Source organism: Brachionichthys hirsutus, unplaced genomic scaffold (genome assembly GCF_040956055.1).
Source record: "Brachionichthys hirsutus isolate HB-005 unplaced genomic scaffold, CSIRO-AGI_Bhir_v1 contig_925, whole genome shotgun sequence".
NCBI lineage: Eukaryota > Metazoa > Chordata > Actinopteri > Lophiiformes > Brachionichthyidae > Brachionichthys > Brachionichthys hirsutus.
In genome coordinates this window covers 27,817-51,343 of record NW_027180512.1, presented here as the reverse complement: position 1 = coordinate 51,343, position 23,527 = coordinate 27,817, and the positions used below count along the sequence as shown (strand labels likewise).

Below are 23,527 nucleotides of genomic sequence, written 5' to 3'. Positions count from 1 at the left end.
GAGGATAGCCTGGTGTTTAGTTTCTGCACACAGTTAGCCTCATTAGAGGATTTCAGAGCTTGTTTTCAGAGCAACACCAAACAGTTTGAAATACCTGATGGCATGCAGGATACTGTGCGGAATGCTAGAGGAAGCGCCAACCTGAATGGTAAATCGACTACGACTCTAAATGGCATTCCCCTTTAAGTCAGTCTCACTGCGTAGGAAATTTTTGACCCAAATTAAAAACGGCACCGTGTTTCAGACCTGTGGTTACATTGTCTTTGTGAGTATTTTTATCCCAGACACCTTTTTATAAATGTGCTGCATGACTAGACGCCTTCATCGTGCATTTGGTGTGAGTGTGTCATGCCTGCAATGAACTGCACTGATCTGTTCCTCTGTCTTTTTCAAAGCACGTGCAAAAATCCCATAGCTCACTGAGTTTGTTTGGGTTTTACACAATAGATCTTCATCATTCCAAGACGGAGCCATGTAGATTCCAAAATTTATCATGTGAATATCTTGCGTTAAAATAACTTGATTGAATTTACTAGTAAATATATTAGTACATTACATCAAAAAATATGTACGATGGATTTTTCCCCCATTGAAAAAAAATATATATTTTTTTAATTTATCGGTACTGTACCATTCAAACAAATTTGGTGAGGTAGGTGTGAATGACACAATCGTGTGCACAAATGCTTGTGACTGAAATGCATGCTGCGTGCTGTGATTGTGTGTAACGGCTGCGCATTCAGCAAGTGGACAGTGACGCTGCACTAATGAAATGTTTTCACTCCAAACTCATCTGGTAATTTTGAGGCAAGTTAATCCAATCTCATTACAAAGCGTTGCGGAGCATTAACCGTTATCAACAAACGTCATTGATTCTAAATGTTAAATAATGTTCTGACTGACTGAATTCCATTTTCTTCCCCTTTTGATGCAGTGAAACTAATATTTTGGCTTGTAATAATTTAAACCTTCACCGGAGCGTATGAAAGAAATCTCTGCTGTAGATTGAAGCGGGTATACCTGGTCAGAATTTGCAGATTTAACCTCTGATTGCTTCTTCGGAGAGAAATGAAATCACACTCATGATCGTGTTGCTTTTTGTGTATCAGTGCTCTGCTTTTCCTTTTGTGCAACTCGACGAACGAATGATTTTCTATTTTTACTTAATCTCATTTCCCTTCTTTTGACATCATTGTGTCAAATTATTGTTTTGAAGGTCTATGTAGAAGCTGCAGCATCCGAGTAACGTAAGGTCCAACTTTAGAGAAATAAATGGCATGATCAACTTGGTGTGACATTATTCCACATCTAGAGGTATAGTGTGTACCGGTGCATGTTTTTAATAAAAAAACGTAAATGGCTTTCCTAGACTCTCAAATAGATAATTCGTGAATCCCATAAATATACGATATTAGTAATGCGAGGGCTAAACCGATAAAACCAAACTATACAGGATTTGATGTTGAGTTTAAGTATTTGTGACAAAGATTTACAGCAAGTGTTGGCCAATTGTCAGAAGCTATTATTGTTCACTTCTCCATTCTTTGGGCTTGCTCGACTCCACGAGCCTCAGGACTGGTTAGCTAGTCGTTCGGGGCCAAGGACAAATCGTTTGTGACACCATTTGCATGGCACTGAATTGCAAGCCACCTTCCATTTCACATTTGTATGTGTGAGTGTGTATGTTAGTGAGGGGACAGGGAGATTATTTTTACCGAGGGCTGGTTTCAGTATTTTGTTGTGTAATATGTTAAACAGGCAGAGGATCGCAGCAATGACAAATGGGAAGCATGTAGATTCAACGTTCTGGTATTAATGAACCTTTTATCTTTGTGAGCTTTTCTCAGATGCATTTTTTTTAGGATGCGGTGAAGAAGAGAGGGAGTAAAACAAAAGGAGAATGCGGAATAGCTGGACTTGGAATTAAATTTTTCTTTTGCTGCCCCATGAGGCGCTTCTCAGAATCAGAAATTAGGTGATTTTCCTGTGGAAAATAATAAAATCAAGTCATTTAGTTTGTCTGAGGTCATGATTACCTTCATCCAGAGAGCCTGGATGTAAGGTTAATGATGAAAAGTTAAACATGTCAATGCTCTTAGAAAGCCTGAATGCCATTCAGTGTGAGCACCAGAGGATGGCACTTTATTCATGTCATCACCCCTCCGCAAAACTCATAGACCGCCACTTTTCTGCCGTTTGTTCCTCGGGCAAATGCGTCGCAACAAAGCTTGATGATGAAGGAAGATGTAAGCTGTTCGCTGGGACACATACAGAGATGGATGTGTGTAATAGAGGTGGATGACAGATCTCAGTGGCTGTCATCTCACACCTCTTTGAATATTACATAAGCATTTTGCAAACATATCGGTTCCAAGGCTCAGTCAGATAAGCTTGTCGAAGAATCAGTATCTGTTGCCTGCATTGCTGTTTCTCATTTGAAATGATAGTCACCTGTCTGCGGACGCCAGAAGAAAAATAGCCGCACCTCCGTGATAAATAAGGCAAATATTCCAGATTAATGGATAGGTGAGACTATAAATAACAGTTTAGATGAAACTCAAAGGCTGTTGTAAATCAACTGAAAGAGTAAGTTGCAGCGCTGTAATATCACAGCTTTCGTGGTCACTGCTGTTATTTCATTATGCGTCACGCAGCATCTTGTTCTGAAGAAGAAAAAACCCCACCTGTTTTATGTGAAATGTAATTTCTTCTGACAGGGCTTTCCGTAGCTGCACCAATCAAATGAAATATACGTTTTCTGAAGGGATGCGTTTGTATTATTTTAAAAATGTCTCTTTGAAATGTGATAATTCCTTTTAAGTCAACATGCAACACAGGAGTCGGCTTATTTAGCACTGAAGTTTGACTTTCTCTACAAATTGAAAAATACACAATGTATCCAAAATACATTCCAACCATGATGACAATTTGGACTTAAAGCCCATTCCTCTTCTTCATTTCCTGCCTCATTAACTCTCTGGGACACGGATATGTATAATTCCGATAGATCACCGTGGATTTCAAATGAATGAGGAGCGTGACCTTATCCAGGAGGGAGCTGCCAAGTGTTTTTCTTTGGGATCCACGGGTCCCTGTTTATTGATTATGTCTTCACACCAATAACAATCACCGGGAGCAGGTGACATGCCACACAGATGTTTGCAGCCCAGAACCAGCAAAATTAAGTGAATTATGCTTCCGACAGCTTCATCTACATTCTGCCTGCATTCTGCATTTACTTCAAGCATCTGCAGAACAGTTTGTTGACTGTCTCTGTCTGATTTACACGTTCTTAAAGCATCTACATTGTCTGGATTGGTTTGCATTACTGACCCATGTGTGATAAAATAAGATTGCATTTACTAACGGCAAGCTTCTGTGTGTGGAAACAAACCAGTATTTTGCCTGTGTAATTCTAAAGGCTAAAATATTCTGAGAACAAGTTGTTCAGTTATATTTCTTGTTTGAAATGCTTTGAATTCTCCCAAAATCCAGTTTAATTTAATAAAAGTAGCTGTAATGAAGCCAAATATGCATTAATACTTTTTTCCCCCAAAAAGGTTTATTTATATTGAAAACCAGAGGAATTGTCCCACATGATGGAAATACTTTTCCTTCTCTTCTGGATGTGGAACTGATGATGAATAACTTTGGCTGCGATGCAGTAGAGTATCTGATGTTCTTGACAAACTGGCTGATTTTTGTCTTCAAAGCGGGGATGAAGCAGAGACCGATTCAGAGGTCGAGGACCGTGTGGACGGAGTGAAGTCTTGGCTCTCAAAGAACAAAGGCTCCACCAAGACCCTGTCAGATGAGGGAAGTCTGAAGAGCACAAGGTTAGTCCTCAAATCCTTTTCCTTCATGACGGATAAACATGTACATGCCCATAATAATCTAGTGATAAAACCACTCGCCTTGAAAAGGTCCAGGATTACCTGTGGCAGATTTTCTTAGAGGGATTGGTATTTCATGTGATTAGGTGTCGTCTCTCTTTCCCCTGTAATCTGTCTAATGACAGTAGGCGGAATGGACAAGTGGCTGCTGTCAAATTTATTGAAGTGGCCCGTGGCCAGTTGGCACGCCTGCTAAATGATGACTCTGCCACAGTGAGATAGATCGTCTCGTTGGTTGACTGCCTCACTTTGAATCTCTATAATGTATACTGTACATAATTGTAATAGCCACAGGCATTGTGTATGTCCCGTGACCCACCATTGGTCCCAAGGGCAAAATGAAAATGATGGATAGAAAATGACAGCAGGAGGTGTTGGTGTCAAGGTGCCAACGTGAGGTTTATTGAACTCCTTCATGTTTGCTCCTGATGTTTTTCTTTTTCTGTTGGTTGTATATGATTTACTTCATAATCATTTAGATATTCAGCAAATGCAGATCCCAAAGAGGGTAAAGAAGGTAAGGAGAAGATGGCTGATGGAAATAAAGATGGGAAAGAGCTTGAGCAGAACAGATCAGTGTCAGTCATGAGCACCCTAAGCTACAGGAAGCGTTCCAACCTGAAAGACTCTATAGGGGGGAGAGGTGATGAGAACTCCCTGTTCAGCACTCTCAAAGAGCAGCCAGACACACCAGAACACACCTCGGTTCGGAAAGCCAAGTCTAAGTCTGGAGACCTTCAGGATGACAGGAGGAAGGGTCAGGAACAGGAGGACTTTGACGACAAAGGCTCTGTCATCTCCTTGGCCTATTCCGAAGCCACCAGCAGAGCTAGAAAAGGTTTGGAGTCTCGCTGGACCTCTCGCAGCAGTCCTGAATTCGATAAGGAATCCATGGTATCCTCTGCTGCCCCCAGCAGGATGTCCACCAGACGGAGCATGTTGGACATGGATGACGACAATAAGTCAACCATCAGCAGCGTGAGCCATGCCAGCCCTCGATCACTGCATCGCAGCACTTCCTGGAAAGACGACAGACGCAGCAGCTCGCGCTTGTCTGTTGCTCGTAGCTGTGGCCTCAGTGAATATGGTCTGCATGTAGATGATGAAGACGATGATGGCAAGAGTATTGCTCTCAGTGGAGGGAGAACTTCATCTTACAGTCCTCGCTCCCTCAGTCGCAGCTTTTCTACCCCAGTCCAGCCACGACCCTCGGAGGGCAATCTGACAGATACATCTGATATTAAGACGGTCACCCACCGCAACTACTTGGACCCTGACCTGGAGGCTGCAATCAATGAAGTGCTGAGCTTCAAACCCATTAAGTTCAAACGCAGCAAACTCGATGAGTCTAGTGGTGAAGAGGAGGATGAGGGGAAGGGGCCAGGAAGTGAGGATAGTAGGAAGAAGGGAGATGATGAGGGGTTTGGCTGCAGCACATCCAGCCTTCTTCGATCTGCGTCAGGCTCTGCTCTGGACTACAGCAATCGACCATCCAGCACTCTGAGTATCAGCAACGCTCACAGTCGCAAAGATAAGAAAAGTAAAGTCTCTCTGTCAGATGACTCTTCTTCAGACAGTCATCACAGCAGGAAGAGCTCAAGGGGAAGGAAAGGCAAGAGGTCCAAGAAGAGATCTAAGAAGAAGAAGAAGCACCAGGAGTCGGATTCTTCCTCCTCCTCCTCCTCCTCCTCTACTGAGTCCTCTTCTTCTGACTCAACCATCTCCTACCGCAGCTCTAGCAGTATTAAGAAGGGCCCGAAACGACCCTCAGATGATGATGATGATGGTGAGAAGGATTCTGCAGGTCAAAGGCCATCTAGCAAGAAGAAGAAGCAGAAAAAGGTGGATAACCTGATGATGAAGTACCTCTACAGACCTGACAGTGACTGATACCAACAGGTGAAGGTGATGCTTGGTGTGATGATAACCAAGGAGCCTGACCTAATGGAAATACAGAGACTAACTTTCACTGGATGTACTAATAAGTTTGTTGGGTGTGGCTCGGATTAATCTTTGTAATACACCTAACATTGATTTATATTCTAAGGAATCCCTGGCTGTATTTTTCTAAAATCATATCGGACAGTGCATGCTGCCAATTGGTTTTCCTTTTTTCCTGCCTGCATTTATCATCTTTTAAAAATATCACCATTTTAACGCAGTATGTTGCCATTATACCTCTCTCAAATCAATTACATTTTATTTATAAAATGCCACATCTGTTTTTTCCGAGAATTATGCTGTAATCCGTCACCGCAAAGCATTGAAGATGACTTTATTTTGAGGCGCTTTAACGTTTATTATTCCCATCAGAAGCGGCCTGCTTTCATACGAGCACGTCAGACGTGCTTGTGTAGCAAAGCATTGCTACTTTCCTTTGACCATTTTGCAAAGATGGATAGCCTATCTGAAAGTCTGAGCATGCCTTGCAATGTTCTGTTGCATTAAAGGGTGGTTGGCTATGGGTGCACTTCAAACAGATGCTGGCAATTAGGCAAAAAGAATATTACGCCATAACATTTTAACTGAGAAGAACTTGGAGAGGAGTGACACGACTGCCGATGTTACTCGACGTGAACACTTTGCGTCATAAATAAAACTAAGATTAGATTTGAAGCTTCCAAAGTCTTTCTGTTTAAGGAGTAATTTTACTGACAGTTTGAGCATCTCTGCTTAATGTGTGTTTTGAGAGAAATGCATGACAGCCGAACTTAAGGCTTTATCTGTTTCTTTGTCAATTATCCTTTAACATGCTTGTCTCTCCAGTTTAACTCAAGCCGGGTAGAGTGGACGGACTGCTGCTGGTACTAGCAGAGCAGATTGCTATATCAACAATGCGTTGTTGCTAGATAATGAGCGTTTTGTTTCTCGTGAGCACTCTAACACCCTTATAGAGGGTTCATGCTATCATTTGATTTTGTTTCATAGCACTTGTTTTTTTTGCTTTGCCATAGACCATTTCATGCTACTCGGAAAACAAGGCTATTAACGATGAGACAGTTTTCAAAGTTTTTATACTGTAAATATGAGGCTATTTTTTTTTTTGGATCAACAGATCATACTATCATCAGTAAGTCTCTAGATATATTTAGTATTTAGCACACTTCCAACACCAAATGGGAGCCATCATGACCTTCAGATATCTTACTTCAAATTAAATATGTAATAGCTTGCTGGTTATTGTAAAATGCATGAAGGCATTTTCAGTTGTTATAGAAGAGTGGCAGTACGCTACGCTCCAAGGGCATGTTCCACTTTTTTTTTCTTGTTCTAAATGTCCATTAAAGTCTTCCTGAAATGTCTGTCGTGAATTAAGTTGGTATTCAGGTAATTCACTGAGCGATTGCTATTCTATGTCTGAGGAAGTAAAGCCCTGGGTTGAAGTTGGCTTTGATGAGCATAGTGGTATAGGTAGAACAAAGTTAGAATACGAACACAGAATCCTTAATGGCTGGGTCATGAGGTATTTGGGTCATCGGTGCTAAACGGAAATCCCTTGCTCATCGTTGATCATACTAACTGTACAGACCATCTACCAATGTGAATGTTGTGCCACAATTACGATGCTTGTGCATGGAAAGCATGCATTTGTGTCACAAGTAGATTTGTGTGATTTTGCTATGGGGTGATTATTGTTGAAATACAGCAGATTTGATGTCTGGCTGCACAGAATCTCTGTTTCAATGACAATATACCAAGGATATTTCTAATAATCTTTTTCTATTTACTAAATAAAAATAAAAACCAGGAAGCCAACATCATAACGATGTGGACATATGCTGTGCATACCTCGGGGGATTTGTTGTTTATACGTCCTGGGGGAGAGTAGAATCCTGCAGCTTAAATTGCATGTGGTTTCCTTGTCATATTTCACACAACACTTGCACTGTTTCTCTCCAATACCTTTCAGTTTTATTTCTGCTAGAAGTAACCCAGTAATGATATGATGGCCTATCTGTATTTGCTTCGACCCTCATAGCCCTCCCATAAGCCGCGGACGCTCTGATCTTGGCAGATCTGATGAAGAGGATGAGACGGACAGAGACTCCAGTGTGCAGCAGCTGAGGCTGAGCGACGGTGAAGGCGCATTGACAGAGAGAGCACATCGTAACCCAAACTCGGGTCACCTTGTGCTTTCGCTAACCGCAAACACAAAGGGATGGATGTGATTGTTTCTCCACAACTTTACCACAACTTCTCCAGGCCAGCTGCATCCAGAGGCAAGGATGGAGAAGAGGCGCACGAAGAACACCTTTACATTTAATCACATTTTACTTATTTTGACACTCGCATCAACACTCACACATTAATGTATTTAATATATCATCTAAAAAATGTTTTTGTCGATACTGAATAGTAAAGTTGAGCACTATTGAAACAATTTCCTGCTGCAATATTATTTATAATATCTGCATTTCATGGAGATTTAAGTACTCCTCTGCACTTGCCGTCACTATTTAGATAGCACTGCCAAGAGGATTTAGATAAGCTCTCTCTGGCTGCATTTCTCCAAAAAGGTCTGACCAACTATTAAGTCTGTTCTTATCTCTTCCTTTTAATGTGGACTTGCACAGATGGAGGAATTAACCCATTTTCAATTAGTTATCGTTCTACAAGTTAACATGTGGCCCATTTCCCTGGATGAGATGTTCATCATTTACAGTGAGTGATGCTCATGATTGTTGAAAATAAGTAAAGGAAATAAGTTACTGTTTAAACCAAGCTAGTAGATTAAGATGTGTCTAAAATACTAAGAAATTGATGATCTGGAGATGTAAATATGGTTTACAGACAAAAATATATATAAAATGTTGAATTAAAGCCTTTATATCAGATATATAACCAAACATTAAGTTATTTTTAAGAAGTATTTTATGAAGATAAGCTTTGTCATATTTCTGATATTCTGATATTTACTCTTATTTAGTGCGGTGGATGCTGAAATGCTTCCATTGGCTCTTTGATGCTCCATCATTCTTTGTCTGCTAATGTCATATTACTTGAACAGAATGCAGTGTTTTCCATATATATGAGTTTTCTATCAAGCTTTTAAGACCTTATGACAGACATGTGTAGTTCTTTTGAAAATGCACGAACACTGGATACAATATGACTGAACAAATCTCATTCTGATGGTGAATCCTGCAGAAGGGTATTCAAGAAAAATTATGCTTAATGTCAGCCCTCCAGTTTAAATGTACTTTCCCAGGTGCACAGTGGAGATTATCTTGAAAAGACAGAAGTGCTGGCCCATATTGAAACAAGCGGTAAAATAATGACCAGTACAACGGGGTTCTCCCATTTTAAAGTGCCAAAGACTCTGGATTTATTGAACTGGTGCAAAACGTGGGTCTTAAAAATTATTTTTCAATGACAGATTTGTGTCTGATGGAATTGTCCCCTACCTGTACACCTAATACTGCTGTATTCCCAAGTTACACATTTTCAGAAGTATTTTTGTTGTTGTCAGACTGTTAGCGGTACTCCATTTACTACTTACTCTATTGGCTTTTACCTCTAAGCATACTGCTAGAAATACTAAAAAATTAAAGCTTAAAGCCTGTTTATGTACTGCCTTTACATGTTTATTTTTTGCTGTCCGGGCAAACTGGTTAATTCTGTATTTGGCTTGAAAAAATTCAAATGAAATCTTTAGGTGATGACCTTTTGAAACTTTTTTTATGGTGTAGAAATATTTGAATACAGGAGCAGCTGCACTATATGAGCAGTGTGTAGTGTCTGCTTGCGCAAAAGAAAGGCAGCAAGTGTCTGGTATTGCTATTTGCATATCCTCTCACAGGAAGCTAATCTGCATTTCATGTCTTATTTTCTGAGGTTTTTCTTTCCTTCACACATGAATATTAATGAGAAATATCGAAAACTTTGATGTCAGTGATTTGGAATAGACTTGTTCAATTGGAAACCTATATACTGTATTCTCAGAGTCGCCGTGTCCTTGTCAGAGTAGCTGGCGTTGGAGGTTAAAAGTTTGTACACCACCTCCTGTCTCTCATCAATGTTTGTCTATTTTCTTTATTGAACAGATCACCATTTGTATTTGTGATTTTGAAGGATTTATTTTTAGTAAATAAAGGTAGGTGTTTATTTACAAAAATCAGTGCGTAGAGGTGTCATTTGGATACAACAGTGTTTCAAATTCACAGCGGTTGGGGAATCGGAGCCTTGAAGTAAGCAGGAAACAAAACAAGTCATTGATGTGTTTGATTAATTTTAGCACAGTTACCCCCAGAGTAACAGCTCTTTGTATCCTTCCAGCTCTCTCGGCCGACTACAAAGGAAACAATTCATTGGAATGATTAATTCTGAGACTGAATGTTTTTCGCACTCGCTCGCAACCTTCGGGTTGTTAATATATACAAACAGACTACAGCACAGCGGCAGTGCTGAAAACCAAAGCTTGGGGGCAAATTCAGGAAGATCAGAAACTGAGAGCAAGCATAGTCTTCCTCCCAACATAAATCTCTATTCTACGCTGGTGAAGCTTACCTACTTTCAAAGGGATTGGTGCTTTTAAATCACCACCTTGGCTGACATTCACACTTGGCTTGTTTTGCTTTAAAGAATCCGCTATTTATCCAACCAATCTGTAATCCTCATTCCTACGCACAACCTGTTCTGATGCGTCACTCTGAGCTTTCGCTGTAATTTCACTTCACTTGTGTGCACCCTCCGGGTGGCTGCATCTTCCTGCTTAAAGGCTTTCCACTGAGTGACAGATTAAATTCTGCTCCTGATTTTACTTATTTTTGGCCTCCAACACTGTTTCGCAAGCCGCTGGAGCAGGAAGTCATTAGCTCGACAAAGCCAAGCAAGGCTGTGTTTACCGTGCCACCCTCCCCGTTATTTCAACATAATGGCTTGGACACATATATTTGCGGCACTGGCAGTCTAATGCTGTGCCTCCGCGGCGAGAGCTGGCCTATACAACAACACTGGAATGCCAGTAGTCTTGATTCATTTGTCACTTGAGCAGAACATCTGAGTCTGCTGTTTTCCTGTTGTTTCATATTCATTGAATTCACCTGAAATTGTATAGTTTTCCTGATATATTCATGTAAAACTCTTATCTCCTCCAGCGAGATCTAGCATCAGTATGGATGAGGATGCACCTTTTTTAAAATTACAAAGCAGATGGAGAGCATCCAAAATGAGTCACAGCGGACTCCTCGGTAAAACTGTGTGCCAGTTTTTTTTTTTTTTTTTTGCTTATGCAGCTCTGTTTGCCAAGCATCCTCACATTTTGACCTTGGTTGGAGGCCATCCTGCCACACAGTAAAATACGTAGGGGGGGAGCAGTTAGAGGGGGAATGTGTTTATCGGGCATCATCCGCAACCATTAGCGTGCCTGGTTCACTGCTGGATGCCTGCTGTCAATGAAGCCCTGATTGGAGGAACTGGGACACTGCCTGCAGGGACCAGGTGAGGAGGCTGCATTCATTTGCAATTCTGAGATGAAAAGACGCAGCATTGTGTGCTGCCTGGGCTCCTCTCTTTGTTTGCACATATCATATCCACTCTAATGAATACTGCACAGCCATTGCCCTTTGTACCAAGGCTCAGAGTTGCGCTCAATGTTGTTTACGTTTTACATTGGTCTTTTTTTTTTTGTCTGGAGAGCAATCAAACACACTTCCCCTTCATGTGTTGTAAAAATTTTGTTTCAGGACCCACAGCAATCTGAAATCTTTATTGTACTGTGCTTTGTGCCCAATATGCCAAAGTGCAGTTTAAATCTTGAAAACAAATAGGTGAAGCCTCTAGAGGGGATAAAAGAAAGACTGTAGTATCTATCAAATATTTCACCATTGGATTTGAGTTTCTCCACTGAGCAGTATTCATGTGGTTGATGCCTCCTGCTGTGCTCAGAGCTATTCAGTGCTCGGCATCCCTGTCAGAGGAGAGTCATTGTCCCTCTGACTTTGTGTGTGTGTGTGTGTGTGTGTGTGTATACATATATTGGGGGTGAGGATGTGCTCCACGCCAATCTAGAACATATTGGGGATTTAAAAGGTGCTCAAATTCCCCTTCGACCCGACATATCGGCAGGAAGGCATTGTCCTTCATTCTCCACTGTTGCGCTCTCTAGGGACATTCTTTCTCCACTGTACACTGCATGTGAAAAGGTAAAATTATCTCACAAATCAAAGTGAAAAGACTCACCAGAGTTCAAATCTGCCTCAAATACACTCTGCATTGAAATGAACATAAGTCATATTTTCCCTCGCCTCTCTTTGCATCATAAAATAAAACAACAAAACATGCTATTAATGTGTTTTGTGCATTTGACTGTTGATTTGTAGTGATTGCATTGTGCAGAGATTTGTGGCTTCTCGTCAAACCCGATTACTCGGTAGGAATGACATCTAGCCACCTGTTATAACCCCCCCCTGTTTGTCCATTCCCTTTCTTCCCCCTACTGCCCAGTGATGGCATCCAGTGCTGTGTGAGAGTTTTTGCTTTATTTCATTTTCAAGCTGAAATGGTCCACGATGAAGCAGTTGTACTGCAACAGAATTAATTTATTGTATTCTCTTGGATCTCTCCTCTTGCTATTACGTCTCTATTGTGAAAATTCAGCTCTAATCAGTGGCCAAACAGATGGGAGAGTTGTCATGGGTGGCTGGGGGTAGCAGCGATCTGTGTAGGAGGCTGATCTAGAAGTTGTAGTCACAGCTGCCCCTCCTGTGACTAAATGAACTGCACTGTATGTTTTATTGAGAGAAAATGTTATGCCAAGAATTAAGCACAGACTTCTTTGTTGCACTCATAAGGTGCTGCTCAATTATTGCATTGCAACCTCTGCACCACCTCTCCTGCAATTTGGCCCATTTCTAATCATCCCTGAAATTCCAGCTCCCTCATGTCTCTTCTTCCCAGCGACAGTAGAAACTCCATCTCCCAAAGATCGCTGAAGTGAATGTCATTAATTAAATTTAGCATTCTTATTCTGGAGGAAACCTTTTCTTCATGAAAATGAAAAGTGATCCATTCTTGAGAATATAAAGGTCAGTTATTTTAAAGGAATTGAATAAAGTTAGACAGCAAGTGCGGCAGCGTACATCATGGCAATTTAAACAAACTGCTAATAAATTCTACAGCTCAGTCTTTGCATTCGGCAAATCACTGCACTGAGAAATCAAATGTTTTCGTCTTTGTGCCAACATTTGACAGCTTGGTCGTCTTTGCTGCTAAATTCAGGAGCTGTAAACTGATGGATAGCAGAAATTAGTTATTCATCTAATTTCAGAATTTATAAGCATAACTGACCGAGCAGATGGGAGCCATTGACATGTTTGGAGTGACTTTATTCAAACCTCAGGATGTTGCAAAATGTTGGAATCCAGGGAAATATTTTCCAATGCAAAGTGGGATTTATTTAACGTAATGCAAGAGTGAAACTAGGGTCCAAATTGGTCCAAGTCCAAATAGCTGAAGATGGATTGGAATGGCTGCATGGATAGATCATCAGCCGAAGACATCAGAACATATTATAGGGGACTGTAGGGTGTACCGGTTGTCCTTTATAATCGAATGGGTGAGTCAATGAATAAAGTTTCATTAGGATTTGTGATATTTACATATTTAAAAGACTTAACTTTTTTGTGTCAGAAGATATTAACTCGCATCCAATCCCTGAAACTGCAGCCTGCATTTCCTTTCAATCTCAATTTAAGGGCACTGAATTTATTGAAAGCAATTTAAGATGCATCGAAATTTAAGACCTTAAACAGTTATTCAAGGAGCAGAGCCAATCGGCATCCTGCCGTAAGGTATTAAACGGAGATGATCAGGCAATGAACAGAAATCTGAAAATGCATAAAGTGGTAAAGAAGGGCTTCAAACACATGCCGGGATTGACAGTCGGATGCTGAGCGAGTCAGACAGGATAGTAATGTCTGTCCTGTCATTTGGTCTTTCCCTTTTGCAGACTCCATCTCACTGACCATGTGGGACTGAGTCTGAGTGACAAGCCACTGACATTTGCAATTGCTCTGCTGCAAAGTGTGGGCTACCATTACTCTATGAAAACACAATTGTAGCGGATAGTCTGAGTCTAAATTAGTGATAATGTGGCCATACTGCACATTTATAATACATTTATGCCTCTTGGTCATTATTCGTTGTTGATAGTAAGCATATACCGTGTGAGCCAAATATTTTTCCCTTTAGCTGTTCTTACTCTGAATATATCAAAGATAAATACAATTTTTTTATTTTTTTTAAATATTGGCTCTGTAGCATACCCAGGGAACTGGCAATGTAGCGTATGTGGGAGAAATAACGCTCATGAATTACGCATGAATTGCACGGCACTACCAAATATTTTTAGGATATCTGCCCATTTGGACAGAAATGTTCTAAATCTTGAAGCTTTGAGAAGCCCTGAAGACAGACATGGAGAATATGCTACAATCTAAAGTAGAATATGGCGGCAATGTCGCAGTTCTCTTGACCAAACACCTTCCCGATTGTGTTTCCGAGCAACATTGCTGGGAGACTTGAAGTCTGGGCGAATGGCAGCCTAATAAACAGTGAATTATTCAGTGTAAGTACTTGAAGCGATGCTGTTCAGAAAGGTTACATCAGCTCCGAAGGCCTTTTTTTTTCTCTTCCCGATTCCTTTCGCAAAATGGATGAATCATTAAAGGTTCACATTGATCCATTTATGTATAATACTGCATGTTCATCCTCTGCATTGAAGGGCAAGCAAGAAGTGCTCTGTACACTCGAGCCATGTACAGAATGTATAATCTGCATGGACCCCGTACAACACGAGCATTTATTTCGCTTCCTTCCTGCTGGGGCTAAACACACACAGAGGCATATAATTTCGAGCTTCTGTCCCACTATCTGCAGGTTTTCTGGCTAAACGGTGCAGCATTTCAGTGAGAGGGCAACTATTGCTATTTAAGCCTTATCGGCATGAAAAAAGCCGGTTTTCCAAAGACATGACAAATGAGGCTTAAACTCTGCACTGTTATGAATGAATAATTTACAACTCTTCCATTGATGTATGTGGCAGGTATATACTACTATATATATGTGTCTGTTCTGCAGCGCTGGTTGTGTGGCAACGCTTGCTGCTATTTTTGTAACGGGGACTTAAGAGGAAATTGCTCGTGGCCTTTTTTTTAAAAATAGGAAATGACAGATGGAGCCTACGTAGAAAAATACAGCTTAAGGTCTCTCTGGTGGTTCAGTGTGTAATCTGCATCACCATGATGTCCAGGTAGCTACGGACAAATGAGAGGGGAAACGCAAAGCCGCGCAGAGTACTTGTTGGAGAAGTGTCGCTGTGACATGCTATTAATAGCTCCGCTGTCCTTTCGCCCGCATCATTACATCAGTGGCGAGTGTACATTTGACCTTTCCACAGCGGCATCATTTAATTACATCAAGGTTGTATTATGCAGATTAATAATGTAAAATATACAACATATAAAGTAACTGGTAATCAGAATTACATGGCCTTTTAATCCAACCATATTATAGGAACACGATTTTCTGGCAGCTGGCGAATTTAGCAGGAAATTGGAGTAGGTGTTTTACAACACTCTGCAAAAAAAATTATGGCTGCTGTAGCCATAAATCTGTCAGAATTAAAATCTAAAATACCAAAGAAATGAAATGGAAGCCACGAGCAGCTTCAAAGTTGGCATGTGGGAGAATATCGTCCTGCTTCCAGTACGATGCATTTAGCTATAATTTAGAAATTGATTTCTATTCTTCCAGAAATGCTCCACTCATTGTAGAATCAGACGACACTCTTCCAACAAGTGCCACATTCCATCTGATTGCACCCGAAAAGGCACAGTTGGCGTACAGAAACCAGTGAATCATCGCTGCAGACGCATTCGTGCGCGTCTCTCTCACAGAGTACCTTTTTGTCTGTCAGAAGACAAGAAAAGAGCCTTTTGTGTGTTGGCGCATTGTGTAGCCTTAATGGGAATGTTTCAAGTTGCAGACAATGAGCGCCAAAATCACTGTCGGAGAAATACATCACCACTGGACACGTGTCTTGTCAAAGAACTCGGCTGTCGCTGTTGTAGTACGAAGCAAGTTCTTCTAAATTTGGGGAAAAAAAAGGAAAAAAAAGGGGCATGTAGCGTAATCCGGGTTGTTTATTTGCATATACAGTCGTAGTGACACGGATTTTGAACTACTTCCTTTTGTTGTGTTTTATGAGAGGTTCCTGATGCGTCTGACTTACGTGCGATGTCCAGCTTTTGAGCGCTATGGTGCGTATTTGTAGGAGGCCCTGTCACCAGCTTGTCCCTGAAGGGCCAGCAACCGCAACAAATCTCAAACTGGCTGCCACAAATCAGGCGTTCTGGATGACAAATGGTCTCTAAGCCATGAGGCATGGCTGCTGGTTTCTTCCCATAGGTCCTTTATGGCTTGCGTTTGGTCAAGTGACCTCCGCTTCCTGTGCAACCCATTGTGTCCCTGGAGTCCCGATGTGCTGTCGAGGTGAAAATGCAGCCTATAGAACTGCAGGGCAGGCGATGAGTGATGGGCCTCATTGTATGCGCGACGGAAATCAGATTCCCTTACGTTGGTTCCAGCAGCAATGCTCTGCGGTACAGTTGACACTCATTGTTTTCACATTACTTTGCCGAACAACAAAATTGAGTGTGATGCAATGCAGGATTGGCTCATACAGAATGTGTTTGCAGAATAATCAGAGGTAATAAGGACCGATTATCATTAAACTCTATCAAAAGCACTGAAAGAGAATATTAAGTATTTAAGTATACAGAGATTATGCTTAATTAGACTTGCTTATTTAACATGTGAGAGAATCCAGTCCTACCTAATGACAGTGATTAGTCATTAATCATCCGTCTGTCATCACCATTGTTGCAGATTCTATTCTAGATTAATAAAACAATTCCTTTAATAAAATATTTTGTGTTAATGACAGAAATAGAAATTACACAGTGAAAGGTTTTTGTAGATCAATGGCTGGTGTGAAACTGTGGAATGGTATGGATGAGGAGCAGAAGCAATATCCAAGCATTAATCAATTTAAAACAAATGTATGATGTTCACTAAATACAGTGAGGTTGGAAATGGACAATAGGGTAGTAGAGTGTGGTAAAAGATATATCTACTATTGCTGTTGTTTGTATTATTATTTTGTAGTATAATACTATATACAACATATTAGCACAGCATTGATTGGAATTGCTGCAGTATATAAGGTAGTGTATTTATTCATAATGTAACATATAGTGTGTCTATTTGATCTACAGTAAGTCATAGCAGTAACAAATAAGGTGTATCTGATGTGTAGTTACATGTTTGTATACTGTGTATACACGTGTACGTTTTGTCAATTACAGTGTAAGAGGGGTGTGAGTATATGTTTCACTTCTCACTCCTTTTTGGACATGTTTTTTTTAAGTTCTATGATTTGTTTTATAGTTGTTTCTTTTTGTCAGATTTATTCTGATATTTATTCTGAATATCTTTCTGTGTTTTTGTATCATTGTTCTAAATATGAAGGAGCTGCTGCATTCCATTGGCGTTGGCTTCATCTCGCTTTGCCCCGAGCTGGTGGCAGTGCTGGAGGATGAAGTCACAATCTCCTCTGGAGTATTCATGAAGGTTCACGGCTGCTCCCTTGGCAACAGCCAAGAGTCGGGGCCAAGCCGTGGAACGCACGCTGCTCTTAACACTGAGGTGCTACTTTCTGAAACATGGAATTGGAATTAAACATGCAATGCTAAGAGGAGATGGCATTTAACTCTAACTACTATTGTGCATGAATATAGCCCCACTTGCCGTTGACTCATAGGCTCACACCTTTGTCCCAAAACTTTGGAAACATTCAATACGAAATCGCTTGACTTCCCTTCATTTCTCTGCTTGCTTACCGAATAAATTAATATTTGACTCAAAATTCATCCCATATCTGAATTATAGCTACACTTTTTGTAAATGTGGCAAAAGTTAAACCAAAAAAACAAAACAGATATTCCTCTCAGTTCATTTAATGTTTCTTTTGCAATTCGGTGGTAATTCTATCTGCCTCATCGCTAAAAGTTTCATATTTATACGAGTGAACCTGACTGAGAGATGACCTCCTGTGTCTTTGGGGGGTAATAAGCAGAGGCTAATGTAAAACATGATTTGGTAATGATTTTATTTTAACTCCACCAGCTGACCCCTGCAGTGCAAGTTCAGTGTCAGGTTTATTGAAATGAGAGCAATTGAGAAAACGATGACATTTATGACCCCCTCGCCTTCCAGCCCATTACTCTAATCTCGAAAATAGTTAAAAATTCTCCTGTTTAATGAAAACTGGAGGGGTAATATTAGTTACAAAAACATGGCCTGGCGACTGATCACATTCTGCTTGACATTTGCTTGCCCAAATGTAAAAATTCAATATCTTTTTTACATTTGGATCCAGTTCCTTTTCGGACACGAGTGGCACGTTTCATGTTCACAGGGGAAAAGAAGGTGAAATTTCTCACAGACAACCCTGTCACAGACACAACACACCTGCCCACACACAAGGCCAGTGTGATTTGTGGATAAAGTGGAAGGCATTCCTGCTGCTCCTCCAAAATTACATTCTGGCAGGTATGGAAATGTGCTCTGTGAGAAACACTCCACACAGTTTGAATGTACACCTGCTCGGCTATTTTACAGGTGCAATTCATGCTTGCAAAGGACGGTAGCTTCCTCTGAGGATGCCTCCCTAGTCTCAACACGATGATCTCGATGCCTGCCAGCGGGATTCACAAGCTAACTGAATCAGCCGTAGAATTGTATTTCTGGGCACACAGGTGAGCAGCATGAACTTTTTCCCAGTTCTGTTACACTTGTGGGATTCTCACTATCATTTTGCAGAATATTTGCAGCAAATATTTATATTGTCTGGGTCAAATATTGATTTTGGATTTGCCAGAGACACGTGACTATTTCTAAAACGCCCATGAGAACACAAATAACTGCTGCATCAGTATAAGCTTGAATTTCTTTTTTTTTTAATGTCACCTGGTACGGTGTTTGTATGTCAAATTATGTTAAAAAAGATTCTGGTCTAATTAACTAATTTGACTTCTTTTAAGACAAAAGAATAATAAGGTAAAATAAGAGTAACAAAGCAAAAAAGAAAAGTTATCAGGAACTGAAAAAAACATCTATAAAATATATATACAACATTATAAAACCTTAGGGCGAGAAATGGAAAACAGAGAAAATACTAACACTTCCATGTTTTTCAGACATCTTTTAAAAATATTTGTGGCTTGCAGTCAGACGATGAGAGTGTATAAGTTGATTGGAAATGTGCGTAGTTTATATATAATTTATTCAAATGTAAAAAATAAAATCATATATTGCTATTTTGAAGGCAGTAACATAATTTCATGTATCAAATATTGATAGTTTTTTTCTCAAACACTTTTTTCTCACTCTCCAGTTTTATGTTTATGCGTAATTGCTATTTTGATTTAGCCAAAAACAAACAAACATACAAATACATTTCCATTGTTAAAATTGAAAATTATGCTGTGTCCAAACAAAATTTTGTTGGCTTCTTTCCTATCGTAAATCCAAACCCTCCCTCCAAGCTTCATGAAACTCCATCAAGCAGTTTCTGTGTCTCTCTGCAAACAGACAAACAGTCAGACCTGAAATACAAGTAAACAAATAAACGAACCAAGTCCTGCAAAACAATCCCTCCTTGGTGTAGCTACTTATACCTGCTCAGTATATCTGCCCTTAACTAGAAGGGCTCCAGATTGCTTTAAGTAAAAATCTCTATGTGATCACAAATTAAAGCGCTATTGTCAAGACGTTTCAAACATCGATGCAAGTTCAGGGCAGGAATGACCTCTGTCCGCCAAACGGCACATCTTTGTGAGCCCTTGTTTAAATTACCAGACCACAATTCGCACAGTTCATTGTTGGACTGGCTCAACCGGTGCTCTCTGCTGAATATTAATAGTGCTCAGATTGTGCACAGGTCAATGAGCGTCCTTCCCAATGAATAACTAAAGGATGATGTTTAATGCATAAGGCTGGTTGTCCTCTGCTTTGGGCTTTCCTGTTGCTTCAGGTGTCCATGTTGGAAGGAACCATTAGGAAGCGACTGTCCTTAATGTCGAATACCCATCTGTCTGTCTGTCTGTCTGTGAGGGTTCTCCAAATCAACATTCCTCTCCCTCCTGGCGCTCCCCTCTCTTTCATATCGCTCCTCTCGATCGTATAGCGTTCCTCCCCAGCCGAGCGCTCTCTGACAGTCTCATCTCCAGACAGTGTTTTGTCATGGTGACTTGAGAGGCACATGCTGGTGAAATAATGGAGGGGAATATGTGAGAGTAGCCAGAGGCTCTAGATTGTTAGCTTGGTGAGTGAAGCTGCTTTCCTGTACTAGTTTGCAGACCCCTGGGCAGCCAGTCCATGTAAACAGAATGTTTATTTAACTGTCTTTGTGGCATGAGGAACTGTTCCAACGGAAGTAAAATGCTGTGCATGGATTATTTTCTCTCTCCTCCATTTGCAGAGCTAGGTCCGTGTGCAAACCTCTTCCTCCTTATTGATTAGCTGGTGTATTGATTTAAGGGAGAATGTCAGCGGAAGATGTTGTTGTTAGTTTGCCGATAGAGATTTTTCATTCAGCGGTTCAACTTGAAGAAGCAATCTGAAATGTGCTCATTCTGAATGATGGAAAAATGTTACAGAAAATCTATTGCGCGCGCGTGTTGGTGTTGGCGCTGTCTTGTGATGGCACATGTGTTGCCCCATGTTGTGATTGCTGCCTCTGTGCTGTAATAACACACCTCACTGCTGTCTGAAATATTCATGGCTAGGTAAGCCCATCGTTCTGATTCGGTCACATGGATTCCTTATTGTTACCCTCTCTGCTTCAGCTCCCGGGTTATAATAATCCACCTTCTGCATTCCACTCACCTTGCAGCTTCTGGCATCCCCTTCAACCGCTGCCCTGTCTTCAGGCTCTAGCTGAAATTACCACTGTCCTACTATTTATTGCCACCCCCATTGGCTCATTGCCTTCAGTGCTTTTTGTTGGTTCAGACATGGTTAGCAGAACTCTCTAAAAATGGTTTGTCTAAATGATTATATTGTGTCAAAATGCATTTAATTTATTTCAAGAAATGTTAATTAAGCACAATTTATTTGTATTTTGACTTTCTGTTGCTGAGCTATTCCTGGGATGGCATGTCTGGCAGTTCTGGTCTAATGTGTAGGATTTAGGGTGAAAAATAAAGAATCACCTTCATAATTATTTAACAATTTTCATTAGGCTACCTCGAAAGCAGCTTTCAGTGCCCAAGAGGCGATGACCAATGTTTCTGCAGGCCATTTAACAAAGTCAAAGTCAACCTACAAGCAAGTGATGACCTCAGCAGGCAGAACTCAGGAGCTCCATTGTGTGACTGTCTATCACCAATCACACTCTCTTCTTCTCTGCTGAAGGGACAGGATGTGGAGTTGTTTGCTCAAAGGTATTTAAGCATTCACCCGTTGTGGGTGGGGTGTGGGTCCAGAGGGCTGCATCAGTCCCAGACAATAACCACTCACAAGTGATGTGTGTGTAATGTCACATATTCAGCAATGACGCACACACACACACCTCTGAGGAAATCAACAAGTCAAACTAAAAATAAATCAATTGCTGGAAATGTCACAGCTGTAAGTCAGATTTGCGGGCTAGAGTGGCTACTGTGTCTTTGAACATAGTGTTAATATTATTTATACAGACAGTATTTTATACAGGATTAAAGCAGACAGTGAAACAGGAAAGTCTTGGTTGTCTTGCGTCCTTCAGGGTGAATAGATCACAAAAAGAGTGCGTGAAACACATCAGAAAAAATGTGACGATTTCTTTGTGTCTTTGTGTTTCTGCCTCATGAAATTTAATCTGCTCTGTTGACATGTGCTCATTGCAGCTGTTCTGTGGCACTGTGACAGAAAAAAAAGAGAGAGAGATGCTATATCAATTAAAAGCAACTCTGCTTCATTACTCCATTCTCCTCTTTGTTTTTTTATTCTTGTAGTCTGAGCCGCAATTTGAAATAAATGCTGCTTTTAATGATGTTTACTCGGTCGTGTTGTGAATCTGACCGTCGTGTCACGGTGCGTGGAAGGAGCCTGATAACACGGAAGCCATCTGAACAGTGCTGAATAAAGAGGAGACGAATGTATGTGGATAAACAAAAAGAAAGAAAAAAGGAAAGTGTAGAATAGATTGTGCGTCTCTTGACTGTTACACGCAACCTGACGCAAGGAGGCCATTAGGAAGCAAAGTCCTCACACAGTGAAGGAACATTAAAAGAAATAGTGAGGCATGAAACATAAACGCAGCTGGCAGCGCCAAGTGTGCAACGCCGCTACCACCACCACCACCGCACAGCCTGGGATGCTTCTGCTGGGAGGGAAATGTCAGATGGTGAAATATGTAGTATAAAGATGAATATACTCGTTTAAGCTGAAAATATAAAGTAAAAAGCTGCAGTGGTCACTAACACTGACATATTGCTGCAAAGCGAGTCGGTTCATGTGCAGCAGGACTGACAAAGGTGAGAGATAAGCATCAGCAGAAAGATTTGATCTGAAATAAAGGAACAACCTTGTTGGTGGGGGGGGGGGGGGGTAGCATTACTGAACAGCAGTATCTGTAGAGGAGAATGATGTGGCGAAATCAAATGGGTTCAGCTAGGGTTATTTCATTATTGGTTACCGCTGGACTGTTATTTTTTTTTTAAAGGAGATTCTAAAGCGTTGCTGTGTTTTTATGAGGCTAATTTAACTAATGTACAATAAGTCCTAAATACGCACAAACAAACACTACAGTAGCAAATCCTTTCATGAGGCGAAGAGACTGAAGTAAATGGAAAAACACAAGATTACAGTGAACTCTACAGTACAAAGATCTTTAATTATCCAGCAGTCATTTGGTGGACCATCAAAGGTAAGGTCATCAGAGGTCATCAAGATAAAAAAACAAAAGGCTTCGGGAGTGTCAGGCGACACTCAACCTTACAAATATTTTAAAAGCCTCAAAGGAATTTACATATATCATTTATTAAATAATGTGTCAGCACTTTTTTTCTAATAGTTTATTAAAATGGCAGCTGCGTAAAGATAAAAAAAAATGTAACAGTGACGCATCCTCCTCCACATTTAAATTAAATTAAATTAAATATGCATTTATTAATGCATAATTATTTCATTATAGTTAGGCAATGATTTAAAAATATAATTATTGACAAACGGTAAAGCATCATACAGCTGTGGCTGATGTTAGGTCATAGAGCCACTTTAATGGCGTAAGTATGAGTGTTAGAGGGAGAGGCAGGGAGGGAGAGAGAGCACACAATACAGCGAAAGGAAGTACATTTTAGCTTGAAGGAACAATATAAATGTGGCAATAAAGGGAAATTGCCTTTTGAGCCTTTTCATTAAAAATAACTCTCCATGAACAATAGGCTTCTTAATTTTAATTGAAGATTGTGCTTTAATAGAAAATTACATCTAAATTAAATTTAATGGTGACTAGAAAAGGCGACAAAGATTAAAAAATAAATAAATAAATACAAACGCTCTATTGTTTAAATCTCCCACTTCCTCCC

The 23,527-nt window shown here is 40.5% G+C and overlaps 1 protein-coding gene across 1 annotated transcript in view; it reads left to right on the top strand.

Moving 5' to 3' along the window:
• The window catches only part of LOC137915741 (unconventional myosin-XVIIIa-like), a 41,149-nt gene extending 33,236 nt beyond the window's left edge, over positions 1–7,913 (top strand). Inside the window, exons 43-45 of the mRNA XM_068758860.1 lie at positions 3,714–3,836; positions 4,373–5,792; positions 7,873–7,913. Of these exons, the coding sequence (XP_068614961.1) occupies positions 3,714–3,836; positions 4,373–5,783 (1,534 nt within the window). The 3' untranslated portion in view covers positions 5,784–5,792; positions 7,873–7,913. The remainder of the gene's footprint in view (positions 1–3,713; positions 3,837–4,372; positions 5,793–7,872) is intronic.
• Positions 7,914–23,527: the final 15,614 nt, after the last annotated feature.